Genomic DNA, 20,203 nt, shown 5'->3' on the forward strand with positions numbered 1-20,203 from the left:
GTTAATAACATTTCCAACACATGGACATTAGTTCAGAGAAACTGGGAGAGTCGTTGCATATACAACTTTATAAAATAATTAAATGTTATGAATTTAAAATGATAATAAAATCATGCACTTTGAAGAAGCTCACCTTCTGTTTCCAGATCTACTTAATGACCAGTTCAGAGAGGGTGTGTGTGAGTATATATATATATATATATATATATATATATATATATATATATATATATATATATATATATATATATATATATATATATATATATATATATATATATCTTGATCACATGCTAACTTCTAACATAACACAAGATCCTTGTGTTGGATACAGAAAATTCAAAAAGCCCTGATATGCACCCATAGCTTTATGCTATACTGCAGAATACGTCAGAAATTACATCTAGCACCATTAGAAAAGTTTTTAAAAAAAAGAAGAGTGCTTTATAAAAATCAGAGACTACCATATTCACAAAGTTACAATGAAATAATGAAAGCGTTTAAACTGCTGGGAGGTTATTTCGGATCACAAAAACATTGACAGTTATTAACAAAAGTAATTAAATACAAACACAAAACATAAGATTTAAGGAGGAAGATTAAAGTCCATCTTGCTACAGAGTAAAGTCATGCTATAGTGTTTTAAATATTGGCAGTCAAAATAAAACCCAAGGAATAGTATAGTACTGATGTACATGGCTGGAGAGCTAAAATACATTTATCTAAAAAGGAAGTCAAATTTGAGGTCAACTCTTTAAGACAAACTCCGCCAAGAAAACAAAACACACAGACGATGGTTTCCAGTCTGTTGTAACAGAGAAAATGTGTAGAATAAATATTTGTTTTGCTGTTTTCACACAATTCCATCTGTGCAGTTGTTTTCCTGTTGTTTTTCTGAGCGACCCTGAGAGGTAACGGTTGTATTAGTCTCATTTTGAGAAGAGAATGTGACGGCATGTTGAAAAGTGGGACGATAAAGTGTTTTTCTTTTTTCGTCATGCCATGCTTCAGCAGAGATTTTTTATTTTTATTTCCTTGGCTTCACAATTAATTCAGAAAATAATGAGGCAGATCATTGGGAATTTTTGTTAAAAATGGTCAAGTATTGATGCCTCTCTCCACTCTCAAAGTTTCACGTTACAGGCATCTTTTTGCAAAGCTTATGTACACACGAGATACTGTGTCAGGCCCAAGCGCTCCCTAAATGCCATGCAAATGAAAATATTAGTGTTCCTTTGGTTACGTTAAAAAAAATCTACATGCATCTCATCCTTTACAAAAATACAAGTATAGAAAATGACCGTTACAAATGATCTGAGAATGCTTCCCCAATGTAAAAAACACTTGTCATTAGTAATATATTCATATGTATTAATATCTAATTTATTACTTCCATCTAAATTGTATATTAAAACTATAATCAAATATATTCTTCTTTTGCACTTCTCACAAAGAGAATTAATTAACTGAATAATTAAAGTGTGAGAGAATGTTTTCTCATGAAGCACCCCCTCAACCCCCGAACAAAATATCAGGAACATGTTCAACAACAAAACCCTTCAAGAAGTGATTTTTCAAATTTCCTTCAATATTTCATTTAGCTCTCCTGATAAATCTGCATAGCGTGACACTGTGTACATGTACAACCATGGTTTTTAAATTGTTTTTTTTAACAGGATTTCAACTCCTTTAATGAAATGGTATAACCTAATGTGTCGCTTAGGTTTGGGGTCCCTGTGTCACAGGAAACCTAAGTGCTGCTTTGAAAATGCACAGGCTCAATGAAAACAGAAAGGAAGAACGTATCAGGTCGGCCATTTGACAGTGGAGGCATACTGCTGTCTGAAACAATGTAATACTTGGCCAATCAATCACTTGTTGGCAAATAAATTTACCCTTGAATGCCCCGTGTGTAAATTCACAAGTTACATTTCTTCATTGTGTTAGTTTAACTGCACATCAGGGATTTAAAAATGAAAAAACACGCTCCCTCTAACTACCATAACACACTGGATTGAAGTCAAAAATAATTCCAAACTGAAAATACAGACCCTCTTAACTGCTGAATCACCAAATGTCATTGCAAGAAAAGAAAAATGCATCATCTTTTCTTTCTCTGAAGTGAGAAATTTGAAACGTACACGTAATCGTAGTCCAAAATTGTGCGAGATGTGGAGCAAATGTTGAATCAAGCCTTTTATACCTCCAGTCGTGCAGTCCTCCATCTTCCACCTGTTCACAATCCGACGCCTGTGATAAAACGTGTCCTCGGTGCAGCAGAGTGACTGCGTCGAGGACGGTGTTTGGTCTGGTGCTTCATGCTGGTGTCAATGGGAAACTGGCCATTTCTCTAAAAACGCATCAGTCCATTGAATCTTTAACACCAAAGCCATCGCGTACCGTTTCCAACCTGAAGCTATTCTGGTGTACCATAACTGAAATATAAACTCCCAGCAGAGGGGAGTTAATGATTTGTCTTTTTACTTAAAATATTGTGCATAGTAGCCTGAAGCTCCTCCCTGTCCTCCGCATGTCTTGGCACATGACATGGGGGGGGGGGGGGGCTCGTCTTAAAGGCCAGAGAGAAGCATTGTGTTTTAAAATAGTATCTTCCGCCCGCAGAGAGGAGGAATGCACCGGTTGTTTTGTGAGGTTTTCTTGATTGGAGAATAGTTCCTGAAAGACAAGATGATGAAACGGTCATTTGAGTTGATTGGCCCATCATGCCCAGATTGTGGGCATCATGGACTTTAAATCATCCATCAAATCCACGTATAGTGCTGTACTTTAGTCTAAAAAATTACAGAAAACTGTAAAAAATGCAATTTCCCGTGACATTTTAAAATGTCAGTCCAAAGTCCAAATATATTCAATGTACAGCAATAAAAAGAGCTTTAAGATTAGAAAGAAAATAAATTGATGATGAAAATAGATGTAAATCAATTCCCTGTCAACTTCAAGGACTTCGAGACCTAAATAATTTGATGGTTTATTGAGCCAAAAAAGTTTTCTAGTTTTAGCTTCTCAAATGTGAGGATTTGCTGCTTTTCTTGGTTGTATTTGATTATAAATTAAATATCTTTGTGGTAAACAAGAAATTTGTTTTAAAAAGGATATATATATATACATACATACATACATACATACATACATACATACACATATTCTGACATTTTATCGACTAAACAATTCATTATAATATCTGAAGTAACTGGTCTGTGATCAGTGTACCTGGCTAACTCTGTGTGGTCAGCCAAGGAATTAGCTGGGCACCCAGCTGTGAGCGGAGCCCTGTGTGGTTGCCGGGCCGGCGCAGCCTTGGCCTCCAGGCAGAATGGGGTCAAAGTTGAAGTCGATGCCATCTCCGTCCATGAGGTCACTGTTGATGATGTAGTCCACGTCACAATCCAGGTTTTCAGTGAACATGTCAATGTCCAAGTCTGTGGGCAGTCGGTCCTGACCGGCCATGAAGCAGGACGGAGCTCCGAACTGACTCATCCCAAGCAGGCTCACGCCGGGATTGGCTGAGCCGATGGGCCCTACGTGATGAGAGCCCACCGCTGGCACTTTGAGGGCAGAGAGCTGTGACGGGTCCTGAGACATACCCGAGAGGATCATCCCCAACCCCAACTGAGAGTGGTGCTGGTGTTGTTGTTGCTGCTGCTGCTGCTGCTGCTGCTGCTGCTGCTGTTGTTGTTGTTGTTGTTGCTGCTGTTGCTGCTGTTGTTGTTGTTGCTGTTGTTGTTGGTGGTGGTGGTGGTGGTGGTGGTGAAGGTGACGCTGCTGCATCTGAGCCTGCAGCACCATTGGGGTCACTGTGTTGGGCTCCAGCCCTTTACCCAACAGCAGCTGGTTGGTTTTGGACCTCACGGATGCGCCCAGGCCCATTAGGCCCACCCCCCCAGGACTGGGCATGAGGGGATCCACCTGAGTCATCATGACATCACTAGGAGGAGGGGAGTCGGAGGTGAGCAGCACCTCCAAACTGGAAGGCACGTGGGTGCTGTAATGGCCGCTCCCACGAGAGCCAGAGCCGGACATGGGGTTGAAGAGGGAGTTGCTGAAGGTTGATAGCTCTTTGCTGCTCATTCCACACTGAGAGACAGAGGCCTGGGTCCCGGTGTGAGTTGGGGCCTGCGGGAGGCTGGATGGTTGCAGAGGATGGAAGGAGGAGAAGCTGGACCCACGAGGCAGCAGGGTGGAGGCGGAGGGCAGCGGGGTTGGAGGTGCTGGTGGGGCTGTACTGGGACTGGCCCCTCCCTGCTGCTCCGTCATCAATGTGAGGCCGTCGATCAGATCAAGCTCCTCCATCAGGGTCTCGGTGAGGGTCGGGGTCAAGCTTCTTGCAGGGTATCTCCCCAGCAGTCCGTCTTCAGGCAGGTTATCATCGTCCTCCTGTCCAGGAGCGATAGGGGACAGCCGTCCGCTCAGTGTGCTGGCGTTAGAGCTTGTGCGTGGGCGGAAGGTGGTCCACATGTCGGTGTCATCCAGGCTGCCGCGGGGCGACGGGCTGCCGTTGTTAACCCCCCATTTGGGGAACTGCTGGGACGAATTAGGGCTGTCTGCCCCGGCTGAACCTGTGCTGCCGTCACCCTGCAGAGCCCCTCCGGCACCCCCCAGGCCGGCTGCTCCCGCCTGCTTCTTAGTCTGCTTGGCCCTCATGCGGCTCTTCAGCAGTTTGCTGCTGTTGTCCATGGAGGCGGCCCGGCGGCGAGGAGCTTTCCCGGTCTTCCCTCCTTCTGGGTTGAGCATCCACCAGGAGCTCTTGCCGGTCGATTCATTGTGAACCCTCAAGAACTTGTTGTGGAGTGATAAATTGTGGCGAATTGAATTCTAAAAAAAAATGTATCAAAAACAGAAGAAAGTTTAAATGGTCCCTCTAAAAGTAAAGTATGATATACCAGTAAATTTTACTTTTTAGTATGAAAACACATAACTTTGCTGCGGTTTAAACCACTGATTCCCAAACATTAATCATTTTACAGCCTAGATTCAGTATTTCTAGAATTATTCCAGGTCAGTTCAGATCTCTTTGGTTCCTTGATGTTTTCTTTCTAGCTGAAAAATTGTCTTTTTGTGCCAAGAGGCAGCAAAACATAACTGCATCAACAAAACAACAAGAAACAATAAGAAAGATTACTGGTAGAGTAATTAAATGAAAATCAGCTGAAAAGAAACAGTAAGGCGGCTCATCATCATTCAGGCAAATATGAAGAACTTCCAAAATAATGGAACAAATAATGCCTTGGGAGAGGCATATGTTATGATTGCCTATATGCTCCTCCGGTTGCTGAACTTGTTGTCATATTGCCCAAAGAATAGGATTGTTATCTGCAAACCAGTGTTGCTGTGATGTAACATGAGTTGTAAAGCTCTAATCTATGACTTGTGGCCCTTAAAGCATGGTAGTCCACCTTGTAAAGTAAACACTTACACTAAACGCACACTTACCTTCCAGCCCGCTGAGCTGTTGCTGTCTCCTTTGTCTCTGAAGTAAGGCACTGTTTTCACCATCCACTCGTAGATCTGCGCCAGGGTTAACCTCTTCTCAGGTGAGTTCTCGATGGCCTGGCTAATCAGATCTGCGTAGCTCTGGTTCCCCCACGCGTTGCGCCGGGATGATCCTTTGCGAGGCGTTGCGCCGGCTCCGCCCCCGCCGGCCACCACCCCTCCCTCGGCCCCCGCCGCAGCCTTCTCGGGCTCGCAAGTGATTTGCTGGGGCTCGGCCTTGTCCTCGTCCGCGGGCGGGGTCCCCGCCGCGGACTCGGAGCCGTCCGGCCCCTCGGGTTTGACAGCCGAGATGTCGGGTCTCGGCAGCGGCCACGTGCAGGAGCGAGGTCTGCTCTGCGGCTCGAAATCTGGGTCAATCGGGGGCACCGAGGACTCCTCCATGGCGGTCCTCTGAACTTCCACTCAACCAAAAAAAAACACTTAAAACATCGACCTTCGAAAGTTAAAGTAAACTTTGAGTGGAAGATGCGTTTAAAAGAGAAACTTCCCGACACAAAAACAATATGCTTCAATCCCTGCGGGGGTGTAAACAGAGGGGCCTGTCGAAGAGACGTAATCTGGACACGCCAATAGCCTCGGTTAATCCTCAGATTGGAGATTAGGGAACCCAAATAATCTCCTTAATAGTAACTATCATAAACCTTCCGATGTATATAGACTGGGGAAGGCTGGGATGAGAGTTCCTTTGTTTGAATGAAACAAAAACAAAAGTATCGGAGTGGCAATGAGCACCAAAACATCTGGATCCACAGAGGTTATGGCTCACCTGAAAAATAATAAATAGGCCTACCAAAATCTTAAAGGTATACAGATACAAAATAACGCCCTTCCTGTCAATACGCACTCGATTTAAATATTTGAAAATGGTAAATTTTCTAAGAAGTATAGTTTAAACCGTTCACAAAATACAATTGTATGAATTAATCAAAATTAAGGATGATTTCGTACCAAATGTTCTAAACTGTGTATATATTTTCTCTTTAATTTGTTCTTTACTGTAACGCTACAGAAGAAGACTATAAGCGAGGATTAGCTGGCTACTGTTACAAAGGATCCACTTGTAAACAACGTGATGTGTGCGCGCGAGCCGACAATCCTCCACGCCAACTTTTAAAATAAAATACTAAACGGTCACACAAAAAGAGCTGTCCGGTTAAAGTGAAGGGAAGTGTAAAAACATAATAACGACTAATTAACCCGGTAAAAAATGTTTTGTTAGCCAACTGCCCCCCCCAAAAAAAGTTAAAAATAAACAACCAAAACTCAGAAGAGATCTGCGTCTCTTCGGCCTTTATGTTAAAGAAATAAACAACCAGAGAAATCCCGAGCGTTTTTAAGAAATGATCAATAGTGTTTCTTTACCGATAAAAGTGGGAGAAACGTGCGCACGAGAAGAAGTCCTCGCTTCAGGTTCGCACGATCCGCCACATTGCGGCCAGGCGCATGTCACCATCTGCCATGTTTCTCCACTCTTGCCGCCGCACACGATGCCCGAAAAGTCGGATACAAAACCCCCCTCGACCGAGGCCCGGAGCGAAGGAATTCGCCCCGCGAGCTCGGTGAACCAACTACGAGGCGAATTCCCGGGTGTTGGGTGAAGTCGGGTCGCCTCCGAGGTCCGTCGGCTCCAACCCGCCGCACTTTGAGAACGGCTCGATAGCCACCGTAACGTTAGCTGGTTAAGCTCCTGCTACTCCAGACTTTACAATCCGTGGAAAAGTCCGTGAAAATCCTCCGATAACTTCTTCCAAGTGGTCGGTTTTAATCCGCTATGAGTCTCGAAAAACTTCTTGTGATTGTGGCTGTTCAAATACTCAATTCTTCAGGGTCTTTTTGACTTGTTTTGTTTTGTTTTGACTCGAGGCGAAGACTCCCTTCTGACGTCTGTTTACCACTGTCAGGCACCTCGTTCTGCGCACGCGCCAAGTGGATTTCTGGGAAATTGAGTCGTTCGTGTGACAGCGCGGACGTAAACGTGTACCTGTAATGGTGCATTATGTAACCGCATATGAACGTGTCCGAAGTCCCAGGTGCACTTAGGGCAGTTCAGGTGTTACCGGTCATTAGAGTACGGATAGACACCTAGTAATAGACTACAACTAGGCACAACTATAAGAACAACATATTTTATTAATGATACAGAATTATTATTACTACAATAATAATGTTAATAAGTGTTCTTGCTTATTAAGACAATTAAAACCGCTTAAACACCCCATGTACCATCCTCTGTGCATTTTCTTGTCACCACCACATGTACACTTCAGACATGCATCAAATACTATAATTTTTTATTAATTACAGTTAATGATATGCTCAGAGACCCAGAAATCAACCATGTACGTCTAGCCGGGTATATGACCAGTTTTTATATGGTAATTTGATGAGGCATGACTTTATTTAGGACTGTGCATCATGTGAGCACAATATAAAATAAAATACAAAAGGACTTTAAACTACTATAACATTTTTGACACACAGCTCTAAAAGACAAGAGCCACAAGAAGGTAAATATAGTGCAGTTGGTATTGTAGATGGTGCAAATTCCTATGTACAAAATAGCAATAATTCAAAAGATTTTCAAGAATTATTGTTTTTGGCATTTGCCTTTATTTGATAATGACATTGAACTGGGGATACTGCAGGTAAGTGTCTTGACTACAAGGCAATCACATACATTTCTTTGTGTGTGAATGTATACATCTAAATGTATTGTCACCCTTAATATCATTACATGTTAAATACGGTGTCTTGCAATCCACCATCAAGTAATAATATGTCAAATATTTGAATTTCTGTACAGTTATGAGCAAGCTATGTACAAATGACCTTACTTGACTTCCCCAAGCCTTCTCCTGTCGCTGATAAATTACTAAAATGTTATTTATGTATTTAAGACGTCTGTCATCATTGGTTATCAGTAGCTATCATTGCAATTAAATAAAATTGAAATGCCCACATTTGTTATTTGGGTGGCAACTGTATTGAAATGTATCCTGTGCAAACTACACAGACGTCTAAATTGTCTAGCTATCAAATTAGTAATCATGCTGTAACTGTTGTTTGTTTGTTTGTCTAGATCTATGCACTATTGTTTAGGTAGTTATTTCATTGTATGTATTGTGTATTTTTTATTTTTTATATGTAATATTGATTTACCTGTATCTATAAATGATGCTGTAGCGGAAAAAATATCCCTTTGCGAGATTATTAAAGTAATTTATCTAAAAAAAGCAGCGAAATATATGGACTTCAACTCCCAGAAGTAATTGCGGTCGTTCTCTGTGTTTACAACCAGCTGACATCCGGCGTCTTTCCGTCCTTTAGCTACTGATACCACAGTCAACGATATCCTCAACCCGAAGAAGAAGAAGAAGAAAAATAAGGCAACGAGATACATCTCCACTCGATATTCTTCTCGTAAAAAACGCTCTACGCTGATTCGTCAACTCAACTGAATGCAACATTTCATCAGAGTCGTCAGATGCAGGTGAGCTCGAGGACACAAACGTTTCCGTTACACCTGTAGTTAGCCAGCTAGGATCGGCGCAAGCTAACACGGCAGCTAACGCTAACGACAGCAGGAGCCTTCAGATTTCGTAGCTTTCGACAATCTGTCAGCACGAAACTTGGTGCAGTTTTTTTTGTCCTCGGGTGAGATGAAGTACCTGCTGTTTTATTACTGACGTCACACCGCAGCTAGCGACCAGTCTAGCAGCTAGCTAGCTAGTGTTAGCCCGCTAGCTTACCGAGCTGAACGTCTAGTGCTGGACAGACTTTACCCACGTTACTAATCTCTACGTTTTTATTTTAATTAGCTAAACCCAGGTGAGCCGTTGTCGTCACTACTTAGATAACCATTCAATCATGTGTTCGTCTGACTGACAGTGTTGTGATAGTAGCTGTAACCTTAGCGTTAGCCCGCTGAATCGTGCCTTGTGTTTTAGTTGTGGTGCCAGGCGGTGGGAAGCGGCTTCACAGTGTTGTGTCGTTTGTGTCAGGGCTCGGACCCCGTCTCCAGCAGCTGAAGCACACCGGCTCTGTCCTCTCTGATCCACGTCCACGGCCTTCCTCCTCGCTGAGCCATGACCACTCCGAGGGACCTAGATATGGTGAGTGAGGGTCTGACACCTTTTTAGGAAATGATGCTCCAACGGCGACACAAAGCCGAGGTGATAATTCGTGTTTGCATTGTCGCCTGTCACACTTAGTGCTGCTGCATGGTACTAAAACATAATGCATTTTAATATTGTGATGATATCGGTACGTTCATGTTTACTCAAAGTCAAAATAATTTAGGGTTTTGGGGGTCGGAGGGGGTGTCATGGATTAGCCAACCTCCACAAACTGGGACAGTGACTGCTGTTCCTGTGAACACCATCTGTCTAATCTCAGTTAAAACGTTGCCCTACTTTCCTTTCAAGGTTTAGACGCCAATTGATTGTACCCTCTAAATCCTGACCACAGCCTCCCACTCTAAACAGTTATTTAGAAACGGATTAGAAATTATAGAAGTTATATATATATATGTTCACATTTTTTATTATGACATCTGATCGCTTGCTTTCTCACCTGAAATAATTCACATTATATTGATGTTTCACAAAGAAAAGATAGCACATTTTTGTATTTGTAAAGATGTAACCAGCTGAAATGGCGATTTATTTGTCAAATAAACAATCAGTTATTTGTGTGCTAATGTGAGTAATATGGAAACATTTAGTTCTGGGAAAAAAATAGTCAAATAATCCGTTTGAAAAAAAAGAACAAGAAAGAATTCCAAATGTTTTGGTTATGACTTCACAAAGTGTAGATTTGCTGTTTTTCTCAGTTTGATTTAAATACAAACTGAACTGAAAATCGTTCAGGATTTGGGCTGTTGGAGAGACAATACATTGTGATGGGTGTTTTTAATTATATGCTGTCAGAACAATGTTTTAAAATATCTTTAAAAGAATGTTTCCTCAAGAATGGATACGCCTTTGGCAGCTCTATTAACTTACAATACTTCTTAACAGTGTTTAAAGAATTTAGAGTTTTTCTTTGGATTTGTAAACCTCAAGAACATTTTTGATGATGCGGGATGTTGCCATGGGTTAATCAGGCAGTTTTTATTTTTGTTGGGGATGAAAGTATTCGAGTTGGGAAAGGGGCCAAAGCTCTTTAATGATGACATGGGTATGTAACGTCACATTGAGGTTATTCAGTTCATAGGGGGGAGGGCAGAGGACCACTGGAGGAGGATTGTATTTGTAAACAGATCAGAGAGTGGGTTTGTCCCTCCCGGTCCCCCTGACGTCACTCCTCATGCTTAAGTCGCTTTGTTCTCTCTTCTGTGATTTGTGAACTCAAAGAAAGATCATGTCCAACCTTTTTGAAGAAACTAGGGCAAATGTCGGGAAATATGAATCCCGTCCATCAACTCTGACTCTTGAGCAGAGACTTCCCAGTAGAAAGTAGTTGATGGGGTGTTTTCTTTCTTCTCCTCCAAAGTAATTTTTTGGAGTAGCAGCATAATTGATTAGAGATGATGGATTAATAAGGAAAAGGACTTGCTGCAGCATAAATCAAATGACTTAAGGTTCAAAATGTATCAATAGTTCAGGTAAAAGTGATGTTACAATCCTGGCCATGAGCTGACTGCAATATATATACAGTATAGAATAAGTGGGAAAATGTATAGAAATGTTAAATTATGACAGCAAATTCTTTGCTATTACTGTATGCTTGACATCTATTAGGAAGGGGTAAAACAGTTTATTTAAATTGACCAAATCTACTATGTATTTTTAAAAATCTCATATATATATATATATATATATATATATAACAGATGTAAATTACATGAAAGGAAATAAAGGGAAAGGATATTGTACATGATGGTCAGCAACAATCTCCACGTATACATCATATCTTTCTGTCAACAATGATGATTTTCATGATTATGGCTGGATGGTTTACCACAGCTGCCATCAAAGAGCGTCTCGGCCTATTCATACAGTGTATTTAGAGTATGGGTGTAGTCCAACATGTTTATTTAAATACATGTGTGGTTTGGAGTCAGTGTGCGGGCGTTATTCTTACCAGAAGTACCTACAATCTATGACCCACCTAGTGATGCTCCAACATCCACATTGGAAATGGTCGGTACTGCATATTTCAGATGTATTTTGTCATCAGGCTGGTCTTCATCTTGATTAGCCTGAGGTCAGTTGATTGATTTGGCAGGTCAAGAGAGTCACTGTTTGGCACAAACAAGATCCACTGTTTGGTCCTACAGTTGAAGATTATTGTCCTTAAATTGTACGCATACGTAAAGCTGAAAGTCTGCACTTCCACCTCAGTCAGTCTCATTGCAATGCAACGTAGCTAAACAAACTGTTGCCTTAGTTATCATAATTACACGCTAACTGGTTTTTTTACTACAATATAGAGCTGTGACCACATTTTTTTGAGTATCTATTACCATTTTCTACAATTATTTGGGCTATAAAGCCAATGTGATGTCTTTATATTGATTTTTTTTTCTCTGTAAATAAGACACAAGACAAAGAAAAGCAACAAATCAAAATCAACGAATCAATTTATTGTGTCAGATATATTACAACGTGTTTTGGAATTTTTTACAGTTTGTGATATTTTTAAAATCTTGTTCTAGAACAACGTGGATTTCCTGATGTTAGTGTAATAATAAGGCCTTTAAGGCATGTTTGTTTTTTGTTATTTTTTTGTAGTTGTCAGGAGGATAACATTTAGAGGAAGCCCCGCTGTTAAAGACCCTCCCACACATATGCACAGTCCCCCTTCGGGCTACGCACTGGCCATGTAAATTTAATAACATGGCCCAGAGCTGTCTGGGACACCTGGGGTTATCGCATTAGGCCGACAGCCCGGAGAGGAGCTCGCAGCACCCTGGAACTAAAGGGCCAGTGTTCCCCCATCAGCCCCACCCTTATCTGTTGTCGTCTCTGGCAACAGGGGCTCACTTCAGTGTAAGCCCTCAGTGAATGAAGTCGCCCAGTCAAAGGGTGGAGATCTGGTGTGGATAAATCTAATTAGACTGGAATGCCCGTCTCTTCACAGCCTTCTGAAGGTCACCTCATGACTGAGGAGGTTAGAGGAAGTTGAGGGATTCCTCCACGCCCTATAAGAAGAACTTTAATGGCAGTTTGGTGGGGTTTTTTTGGGGGTTGGTCGTTAGAAAATGTCTATGGATTAAGCTGTTTTTGTTTGTTGTTTTAGGTGCACCTCCGCCTTATCCTGGTCAGTGGGAAAACGCAGGACTTCACTTTCTCCCCAAATGACTCAGCCACAGACATCGCCAAACATGTGTTTGAGAACTGGCCTGCAGGTACGTTTTAGAGGATTCAGTTTGCAGTATTTTTCATGTGCGTTTTTCAGTGTATATATTTCACAGATTGTATTACTTTTCATTAAGCAGTCCTTCAAATTCAGTCACAGTTTTTTTCTAATAATATTGTGTATCACATTGATATAATAATAATTAGCTGGTTAATTGTTCCTTTTCCTTTGCTGTGACAGTTTTCTTTGTTCTGAATACCTGTAATGTAAACCTTTTTAAAACTGAGATGACAAACTCATTTTTAAATAATTCAGAAACAATTACAGTTGATTTGGTAAACTGGAAGATATTTGCTTAGTATCTTGGTCAAAATGTTCAAACCAAACAAATAGAAGTGATCTGTATCGAGATTATTAATGTTATATGTTTATAGCGGTGTTGGTAAATATCAACACTACAGGTAGCGCTGTTACTAGTTTAACTACATTTCTTAGTCGAGTGGTTTTAGTGTCGCTGTTTCTTTCATCAAATAGCTTTTCAGGAGCTTCGTTCTTTTATTGATCAAGTAGTGAGGTAGCATCTACACAAGCTGCATTTCTGAAGCTCAACCGCAGCAGAGAGGGCTGAAATAAAACTGCTAAGGATCAGTAAGTGACGCCATCGCCACACACGCACGTGTTTGTGTAGCCATTCCTTGGACTGATGCCTACGACGCTGCAGGGAAGACAAGCTTGTGTTCACCTGCAAGGGTGAGAACGGAGGGGAATCGATCATGAGGAAGTCATCCTGGCTGTAGGCCTCTACATACGGCCATGAACATGCACTGTTTAATTTTATTAATATGCCTCAGAAGCTGTAGTATTCTGTACATTAGTGCAAGGCAGCTGGATATTTATTTGGCAGTAAGATGCAAGGATGTTAGAATTTAGGGTGTATACAATGTGTATAATACACGTTGTAATTGCTACCATATTACATCTATTAAGTTATGTAGTTTACAGCACATTAGGACTGTATATTTATATAATATATTTTATATTGATAGAGTTTGACTTGGAAATGGTTCAATGTAAAAAAAATTTTTTTAAATGGCCTTGATGTTCTTACTACGGTAGTAATAGTGCTGTCGTCACTACTTTTGCCGCGTTGCTGTAGCTTAGCTAGCTACATTTAACTGGGGACTAACTTCAGTGTAGTGAAGCTTTATTTAATGTTGAGTAACTGGTTGCTCAGCTTACTACACTTTCTAAGTAGCTTGTCCAAAGTTGGTTTATGAAATGGGCCAATATACTGTTTTCAGATTTGATTTCTCAATATCAGTTTTGGCCTCAAAGATCTAGTATCGGTTGGGCCATAATGAGTGAAATACTTGTTTCTCTGCGTATCAACAGGATGGGAGGAGGAGAGGGTGAGCAGTCCCAGTATACTGCGCCTCATCTTCCAGGGACGCTTCCTTCATGGCAACGTTACCCTGGGAGGTAAGACCACCTCTTAACAAAGGCACCGTTATCCTATAAATGAACAAACAACTCGTAAGGTTTAAGCTGGGGGTTCATAAAGCTCTCCTGAGGCTGACAGGCAATTGGTTGTTGTAATTGCATTGGGTATGTTTGGTTTATCATATTCATGCTAAACAATAGAGATGAAGAGCTACAGGTACAACTGTAGTTTAATAAAAACTAACATATTGTAATCAATAAATGGCCAAGATGACTAAAATAATTAGTTAATTTCACAAAATGTAAACACATGGACTGGTGCACTAACTACAAGCACAGCAGTATACCCTAATGCATTTACACAGATGCAGGATACGATCAAATGAACAAATCTGTTGTCATAGTAACTACGGATGCTATTGGAGTCAAGATTCCGTTCACCTTACAGCCTTCTGAGATTGCCAGTTTGAATTTGTCTGAAGTATTGTCCTTGCAGCAACACCGCTGAAAACCTTATCAAACGCATTCATTTTCCATCATGTAATTGTCATTTTCATATATATTATATATATATATATTGGAAAATGTAGCTAAGAATAATGAATCATGAGGTTTATTTCTTTGTTTAAAGCTCTGAAGCTGCCACCAGGCCGAACAACCGTCATGCACTTGGTTGCCAGAGAGACTCTTCCAGAGCCCAACTCTCATGGTGAGGATCTTGTCTTTGTCTCTTATTTTTAGTAGAATTGCAGGCAGAATTATCATGTTGTTATCATACAGCACGAGGTACCGTTTGGGATTTTGCTCCAGGCCAGTATATCAATATATATACACAGAGAATAGGGCTGAACTCCGCCTAAAACAAGTCGAGTAGTTAAGCTGACTTTGGACACGGTTATGTTACAGCTGCTCAGTTAAACAGCAACATTTCAAGCAAACACAAGGTCAAGTAGGGTCCTACCTTTAGCTCCACTTTGTGCCTCTCACACATGGCTGCTGGTAGCGTTAGCATTAGCATTCCTGATAATCTCCTGCGGACAATCGACTTTGCACGTGAACAAGATTAATACCTCTTTAGTAGTAGTAGATGCAACACTGGAGCCCACTGATAACGTCTGTATTCAGAGCGTAACAAGATAGTTGGGTGACGACAAAAAGCAGAGCTACAGCTACTGTATGTGCTGCACTTCGCTCCCTCAGTCCTGTGTTGCCTTTTTGTTGAATATGCTGAGCGAGAGGGTTCTAGCAGGATTTAAGGGTGTATTTAACCCTTTAAGTGCGATGTGCCTGCTCAGGCGCAGAGCAGTAGTTGAAAAGTTGCTTCAAATGTCCAAATGTCTGACCTTTCGCATACATTATGCAGTGGGCGTTTGCTTCTACTGCTGTTAACCTCAACCTCATCCCACGCAAAAAGTCTGTCGAGGCATGTGTGTGCTTTTTCTCTGGTTTTAGCTGGTTGTTTTTCATCTCACCTCTTGTCTCTGCTGTCCTGTCTTTTATAGGTCAAAGGAACCGAGAAAAAACCACAGAAAGCAACTGCTGTCTCCTCTTGTAAAGCAACAGAAACGACCCCCTGCCCCAACCTCACACAGACGCATAACACAAACATATATATATATATACATACATGAATACCCCGTGTTCTCTTCTGCCTGTCATCCTGTCAGCTGTGGATTTAGAAAAAATCACAGGAAGTCTGGTTGGACCGTCACCAGCTTTGGTTGAACGCTTGTCCAATCTGAGGCTTTTTTTTGTGCCAATATATTCGCCCCAAAACATTTACGGTCGGCAGAATTTGCCATTTGTAGTTCCTTTTTATTGAAAGATTATGACATTAAACTTACCTTACGCCCCCTCGCGGACCTGTTTGCTGCTGGACACGTTTTAAAGAGTTGTCGTACGTAGTGGAAAAAAACAGGGAAGTCGTTTCTCTTCATGGACACAGTTGCTATAAAGGATGTGTTGGCTATTACCTTTCCCTACTTGTCACATGGATGTTTCCCCAGGTCTTACTGAATGGTGATAACCCTCTCATTGCACTTAACCAGTTTGTTAATTCAGAAATGTTTATTGTGTTTCATTGTCCATCTTTTCCCCAATGGCTTTTTTAAATGTATTTGGTCAGAGGAACAGACCTGAATGCCCCACGTGGTAGAAATGTGCCATCCTCCTCATGAGACTGTTTCTCACTAACCGAACCGGTCGGTCTGTATCAGCACCAGTGGCGTTTCTTTTATTAGAGTACACCTGTTTGTTCCTGGAAATGGACCCATGGTGAAAAGACTTTTATTTAGAGTAAACACTTGAGGGGATGTTCAGGTCCATGAGAAACGGGAACAGATTCTCGGCTTGTAAAAGATGGAGTCGGAGGATTCGGTGGGTCATCGGGTGTCGTTTTCGCACCTCTGGCTTTGACTTTATTGACTAGGCTGTCGGTGTTCCCTTGTCACCGGAGCCAACATGGTGGGCCAGTTAAACGCAGACAAAAGAAGCGGTTGAAGATGGAAGGGAGGAGTGTCGTCAGTGTACCCCACCCCACCCTACTGGACACCAGGCGGGGAGAGTTTCTGCCACTTGGATGAAGAGTCATAAGGAAATTATTTTGGTGGTATTCCACCTCCTTTTCTTTTGGATGCCGTCTGTACTTCATGTTTGCCTTTTATTGTGGAATTTAGTAATATCATTAATATTGAAATTTAAATATATCAATTTTTATCTTGTGTATAGGTATTTGTTAAATTTGAGTGTGGGTGAGTCTGTGTATGAGTGTGTCTGAGGGTGTGTGATGCACGTGGCATACTGTATGAGGACTGGTGAGGGCATGTGGTCTTTAAACAAAAGAAAAGTGATGCGCTGGGAGTGTTGATGGGCTGCGGTTTCTTCAGAAACAGTCGGAAACCTTTTGATTCCTTCCATTGAGTGTTCTTTGGTTTGTGTTTTTGTCAATCAATGTCACTGCTATAAAGTTATGCCCAGTATGATTAAATGTAAAAACTAAAATGCAATGTGGTCTACATAAAAGCTTGTATTATAAATTAAAAAATCTTTAAATAATGCAACATCTCCTGATCCTTTTTGACTATTTCTGAAATGGTAACTAAATTACATTATTTGTACATTAAATATGACATTATTTGGCAGTGGGGATCATACCACTCACTGGTCAAGCATTAGTATGAAATCAGTTACAGACCCTTTCCAACTTTAGTTATCAGTGTACATGTAGTTTTATGTATCTTCCTCAAGGTGGCGGTGTCTGCGCTTAATGGTTGGGGTCTGATGGAGTGGATGGGAGAATTATACCTTTAGTATTTTGTCTGTACCTGATGCACTGATACAAGTTAAAGTAGGACAATGAGTAAATCATTTGACTTGACCAAAACACTTGCTGTCTACAAGTTTTTATGAATCGCCTGACAAACGACCTGAAACACTGCAAGCTGAAAGGACTCAAGTAGTATTTGGAGACACTTTGATGATGCATGATGTGAAGTCAGTGCTCTTCTGTCATTCTAATTGGGTTGTAACTTTCTGTTGAACAGAGTTTCAGCAGCTTTCCTCCCGTCTGCCTCAGGAATCTGCTCCTGACGTGTAGCTGCAAGAAGTCCAGGTTTCCAGTTGACACTGGCAGTGTAGCTCAGGAAAAGTGCAGTCAACCCACATCTCTCTCAACATATTGCACTTCCAAAACCTGCAATTGTGTTGAAATGACTTGTCGTTCTATATCCCTTCACCTTTTCCCCTTGCGCTCTCATCTGAATTGCTTTCTATTATCCGTGTTTATGGGAAAGTCTAAACAGGAGCATCCAGAAGTGATAAGTGGTGTTTAAATGAGAGTCCAGGGAGGCAATCTGTTGATCTTTGCTACTTAAGTACACCACATTGAGAGCGGCTGCAGGATGAATTGCTTTCTGCGGTCGGCATGACTCCAAGCACGCGTGCAGCCAGTTTCTTGGGTGTGTTGCCGGCCAACCCATACTCAGTCTGTCCCTGCAGCTGTATGCACGCTCAGCTGCCTCCCTGTAGTCCTGATATGGAGGGCTTAACTCCAACTCTGGCAGCAGTTTAGAGTTTAAGAATGCTGCTCAAGTAGAACTGCAAGTGTTTTCACATGAGTTAAACAGTACTTTAGTAGTGCTTGTGTTGAAATCTACTCTAGTCTGGTTGAAAAGTACTCTTATGAGGTCTGATCTGTGGAGGGGTTAATTATTCAAGTTAATCAAGTTTTTAATTAGGTACAATGTACAATTCTTTCATTTAGTATTTTACTGAAGGAAAATAACTCAAAAGTATTAACTGCAAAATATATTTAAGATACTTAGATGTTGCATAAATTGGCATTACTACTGCACATTTCTAATACTACAATAATGATCAAGACGTTAATACTCACGTTATTGGAATGTAACATTTGTTTAGCATGTATCTGAACCTGAGACTGGTTACAATAGCTTATAAATAAATATAGTGCAGTATAACTATTCAATATTTCCTTACGAGATGTAATGAAGTGGAAATATAATGGTGCATGATATTTAAACTCAAACTCTTAAGTTTAGTCTTTGAGTAAATGATCTGCAGTTTGATCACATTTTTTTCATCACTTTTGATTCAAGTGACCTTAATATTTCCATAAATCAAGCGCTACTCTTGACTGGAAACAGCAGCTAATGAACAATCTCACCTGGAGGTCCGTTTTTGATGAAGTTTAAGTGTTGATGATCAAAACCTCCCAAACAGCTAGAAAAGACCATTCAGGTGAGATTGTTTGATTATCAACTTTCCAAGGTCAGTTGAACTTGATGTTCAAAGACAAAGGAATTAGTTGAGTTGCTGCCTTGAGATTGATGACACTCGTGTCTGTATGTTAAAGCTACAGCTAGAAGGCGGATAGCTTAGCTTAGCATGACAACTGGAAATTGAGATACAACATGTTCATCTGTGAGCTGTGCTAGCTTGTGTGTTTGTTAACTTCAGACAGAGCCAGGCTAATTATGTCCCCACTTACCAGGCTTTCTGCTAAGCTAAGCCAAGCTAACCCACTGCTGGCTGTCGCTTCATATTTAACGTACGGACATTGGAGATTGATATCGATTTTCTCGTCTTGCTCTGAGCAAAAAGTGTATTGGATGAAATATAAACTTGACAGATGTAAATCATCTTTGAAATCTTAGCAGGCTTAGACTATAGATATGTGAATGCCTGAGTCAACAAGGGGTCATGATATATGTTATTTTCTGTTATGGCTTTCAGCTCTAAATCACTTTTTCCCCTCACTGCTTCTAACAATTTTCATATTTGCCAGTTCCTCCAATATTAAAACCAGCTGTGGACACACCAGCTTTACTCTAAACCGAACACACACACACACACACACACAAAGGCAAGCACGTAGAAAAGGCTACTGACACCCCTGACTCTTAACTTGACATTACAAGAATCTGACGTAAAAAGTAAAAACAGAACAAGTTATTATATGTGTAAACTCAATATACTTGATAACGTGTGCATGTGCGGTCATTACTCTGCATGTGTATTCTCATGTGTGCATTCCTTTTGGTCTATTTGTCCACAACAGAGGTCCTCTGATGGCACAAAATGAAAGAGTTCAGTAGGCCAGTGTGAAAACATACACACTCATGCAGGGGTTGAATTAACCCAGCAGGCTGTTCGCAAATGAGCAGCTTTCATGCTGACTCCAGAAGCTGCTGCTGTCTCTCTTCATCTCAGGACCTCCTTTCTGCTCCTAATTGGGGAGAACGACACTTGTTTATGTGACTCTTTGCTTCCAGATGAAGGGATCATAACCAGGACGTGGACTTTTGACCAGGTGTGTGTAGAGGAGGAGGAGGAGGTGTTACAGCTGCAGTGTTTCCATAACAAAGCTGTAACAGAAGGTCAGTTAACCTCTTTTTATTTTGCCGTTTATTTTACCAGATGGCCTCTCAGT

General features: G+C 41.2%; 2 protein-coding genes across 3 annotated transcripts; one reads left to right on the forward strand and one right to left on the reverse strand.

The window, feature by feature from the left end:
* Positions 1-1,160: 1,160 nt before the first annotated feature.
* On the reverse strand, positions 1,161-7,441 carry foxo4 (forkhead box O4). Its single transcript, XM_034543081.1, has 3 exons — positions 5,452-7,441; positions 3,232-4,833; positions 1,161-2,676 (listed from the first exon to the last, which is right to left on the reverse strand). The coding sequence occupies exons 1-2, from the start codon at positions 5,890-5,892 to the stop codon at positions 3,262-3,264; spliced, it is 2,013 nt and encodes a 670-aa protein (XP_034398972.1). The 5' UTR covers positions 5,893-7,441; the 3' UTR covers positions 1,161-2,676; positions 3,232-3,261.
* A 1,362-nt stretch (positions 7,442-8,803) lies between these two features.
* On the forward strand, positions 8,804-17,309 carry ubl3b (ubiquitin-like 3b). Of its 2 annotated transcripts, none has more exons than XM_034543635.1 (6): positions 8,804-9,001; positions 9,459-9,623; positions 12,754-12,862; positions 14,206-14,292; positions 14,885-14,962; positions 15,756-17,309. In XM_034543635.1, the coding sequence occupies exons 2-6, from the start codon at positions 9,597-9,599 to the stop codon at positions 15,806-15,808; spliced, it is 354 nt and encodes a 117-aa protein (XP_034399526.1). In that variant the 5' UTR covers positions 8,804-9,001; positions 9,459-9,596; the 3' UTR covers positions 15,809-17,309. The 2 variants fall into 2 exon arrangements, with proteins under 2 accessions (XP_034399526.1, XP_034399525.1); XM_034543634.1 differs by having other exon boundaries at positions 8,806-9,001; positions 9,513-9,623.
* Positions 17,310-20,203: the final 2,894 nt, after the last annotated feature.

Source organism: Cyclopterus lumpus, chromosome 10 (assembly GCF_009769545.1).
Source record: "Cyclopterus lumpus isolate fCycLum1 chromosome 10, fCycLum1.pri, whole genome shotgun sequence".
NCBI lineage: Eukaryota > Metazoa > Chordata > Actinopteri > Perciformes > Cyclopteridae > Cyclopterus > Cyclopterus lumpus.

Excerpts from the sequence above, each read along its gene's own strand:
- foxo4 (XM_034543081.1), bottom strand. The coding sequence starts at position 5,892 with ATGGAGGAGTCCTCGGTGCCCCCGATTGACCCAGATTTCGAGCCGCAG. Across the intron at positions 4,834-5,451 it reads ACAGCTCAGCGGGCTGGAAG|AATTCAATTCGCCACAATTT; the intron begins GTAAGTGTGCGT and ends ATTTTTTTTTAG.
- ubl3b (XM_034543635.1), top strand. The coding sequence starts at position 9,597 with ATGACCACTCCGAGGGACCTAGATATG. Across the intron at positions 14,293-14,884 it reads TGGCAACGTTACCCTGGGAG|CTCTGAAGCTGCCACCAGGC; the intron begins GTAAGACCACCT and ends CTTTGTTTAAAG. Across the intron at positions 14,963-15,755 it reads TCCAGAGCCCAACTCTCATG|GTCAAAGGAACCGAGAAAAA; the intron begins GTGAGGATCTTG and ends TGTCTTTTATAG.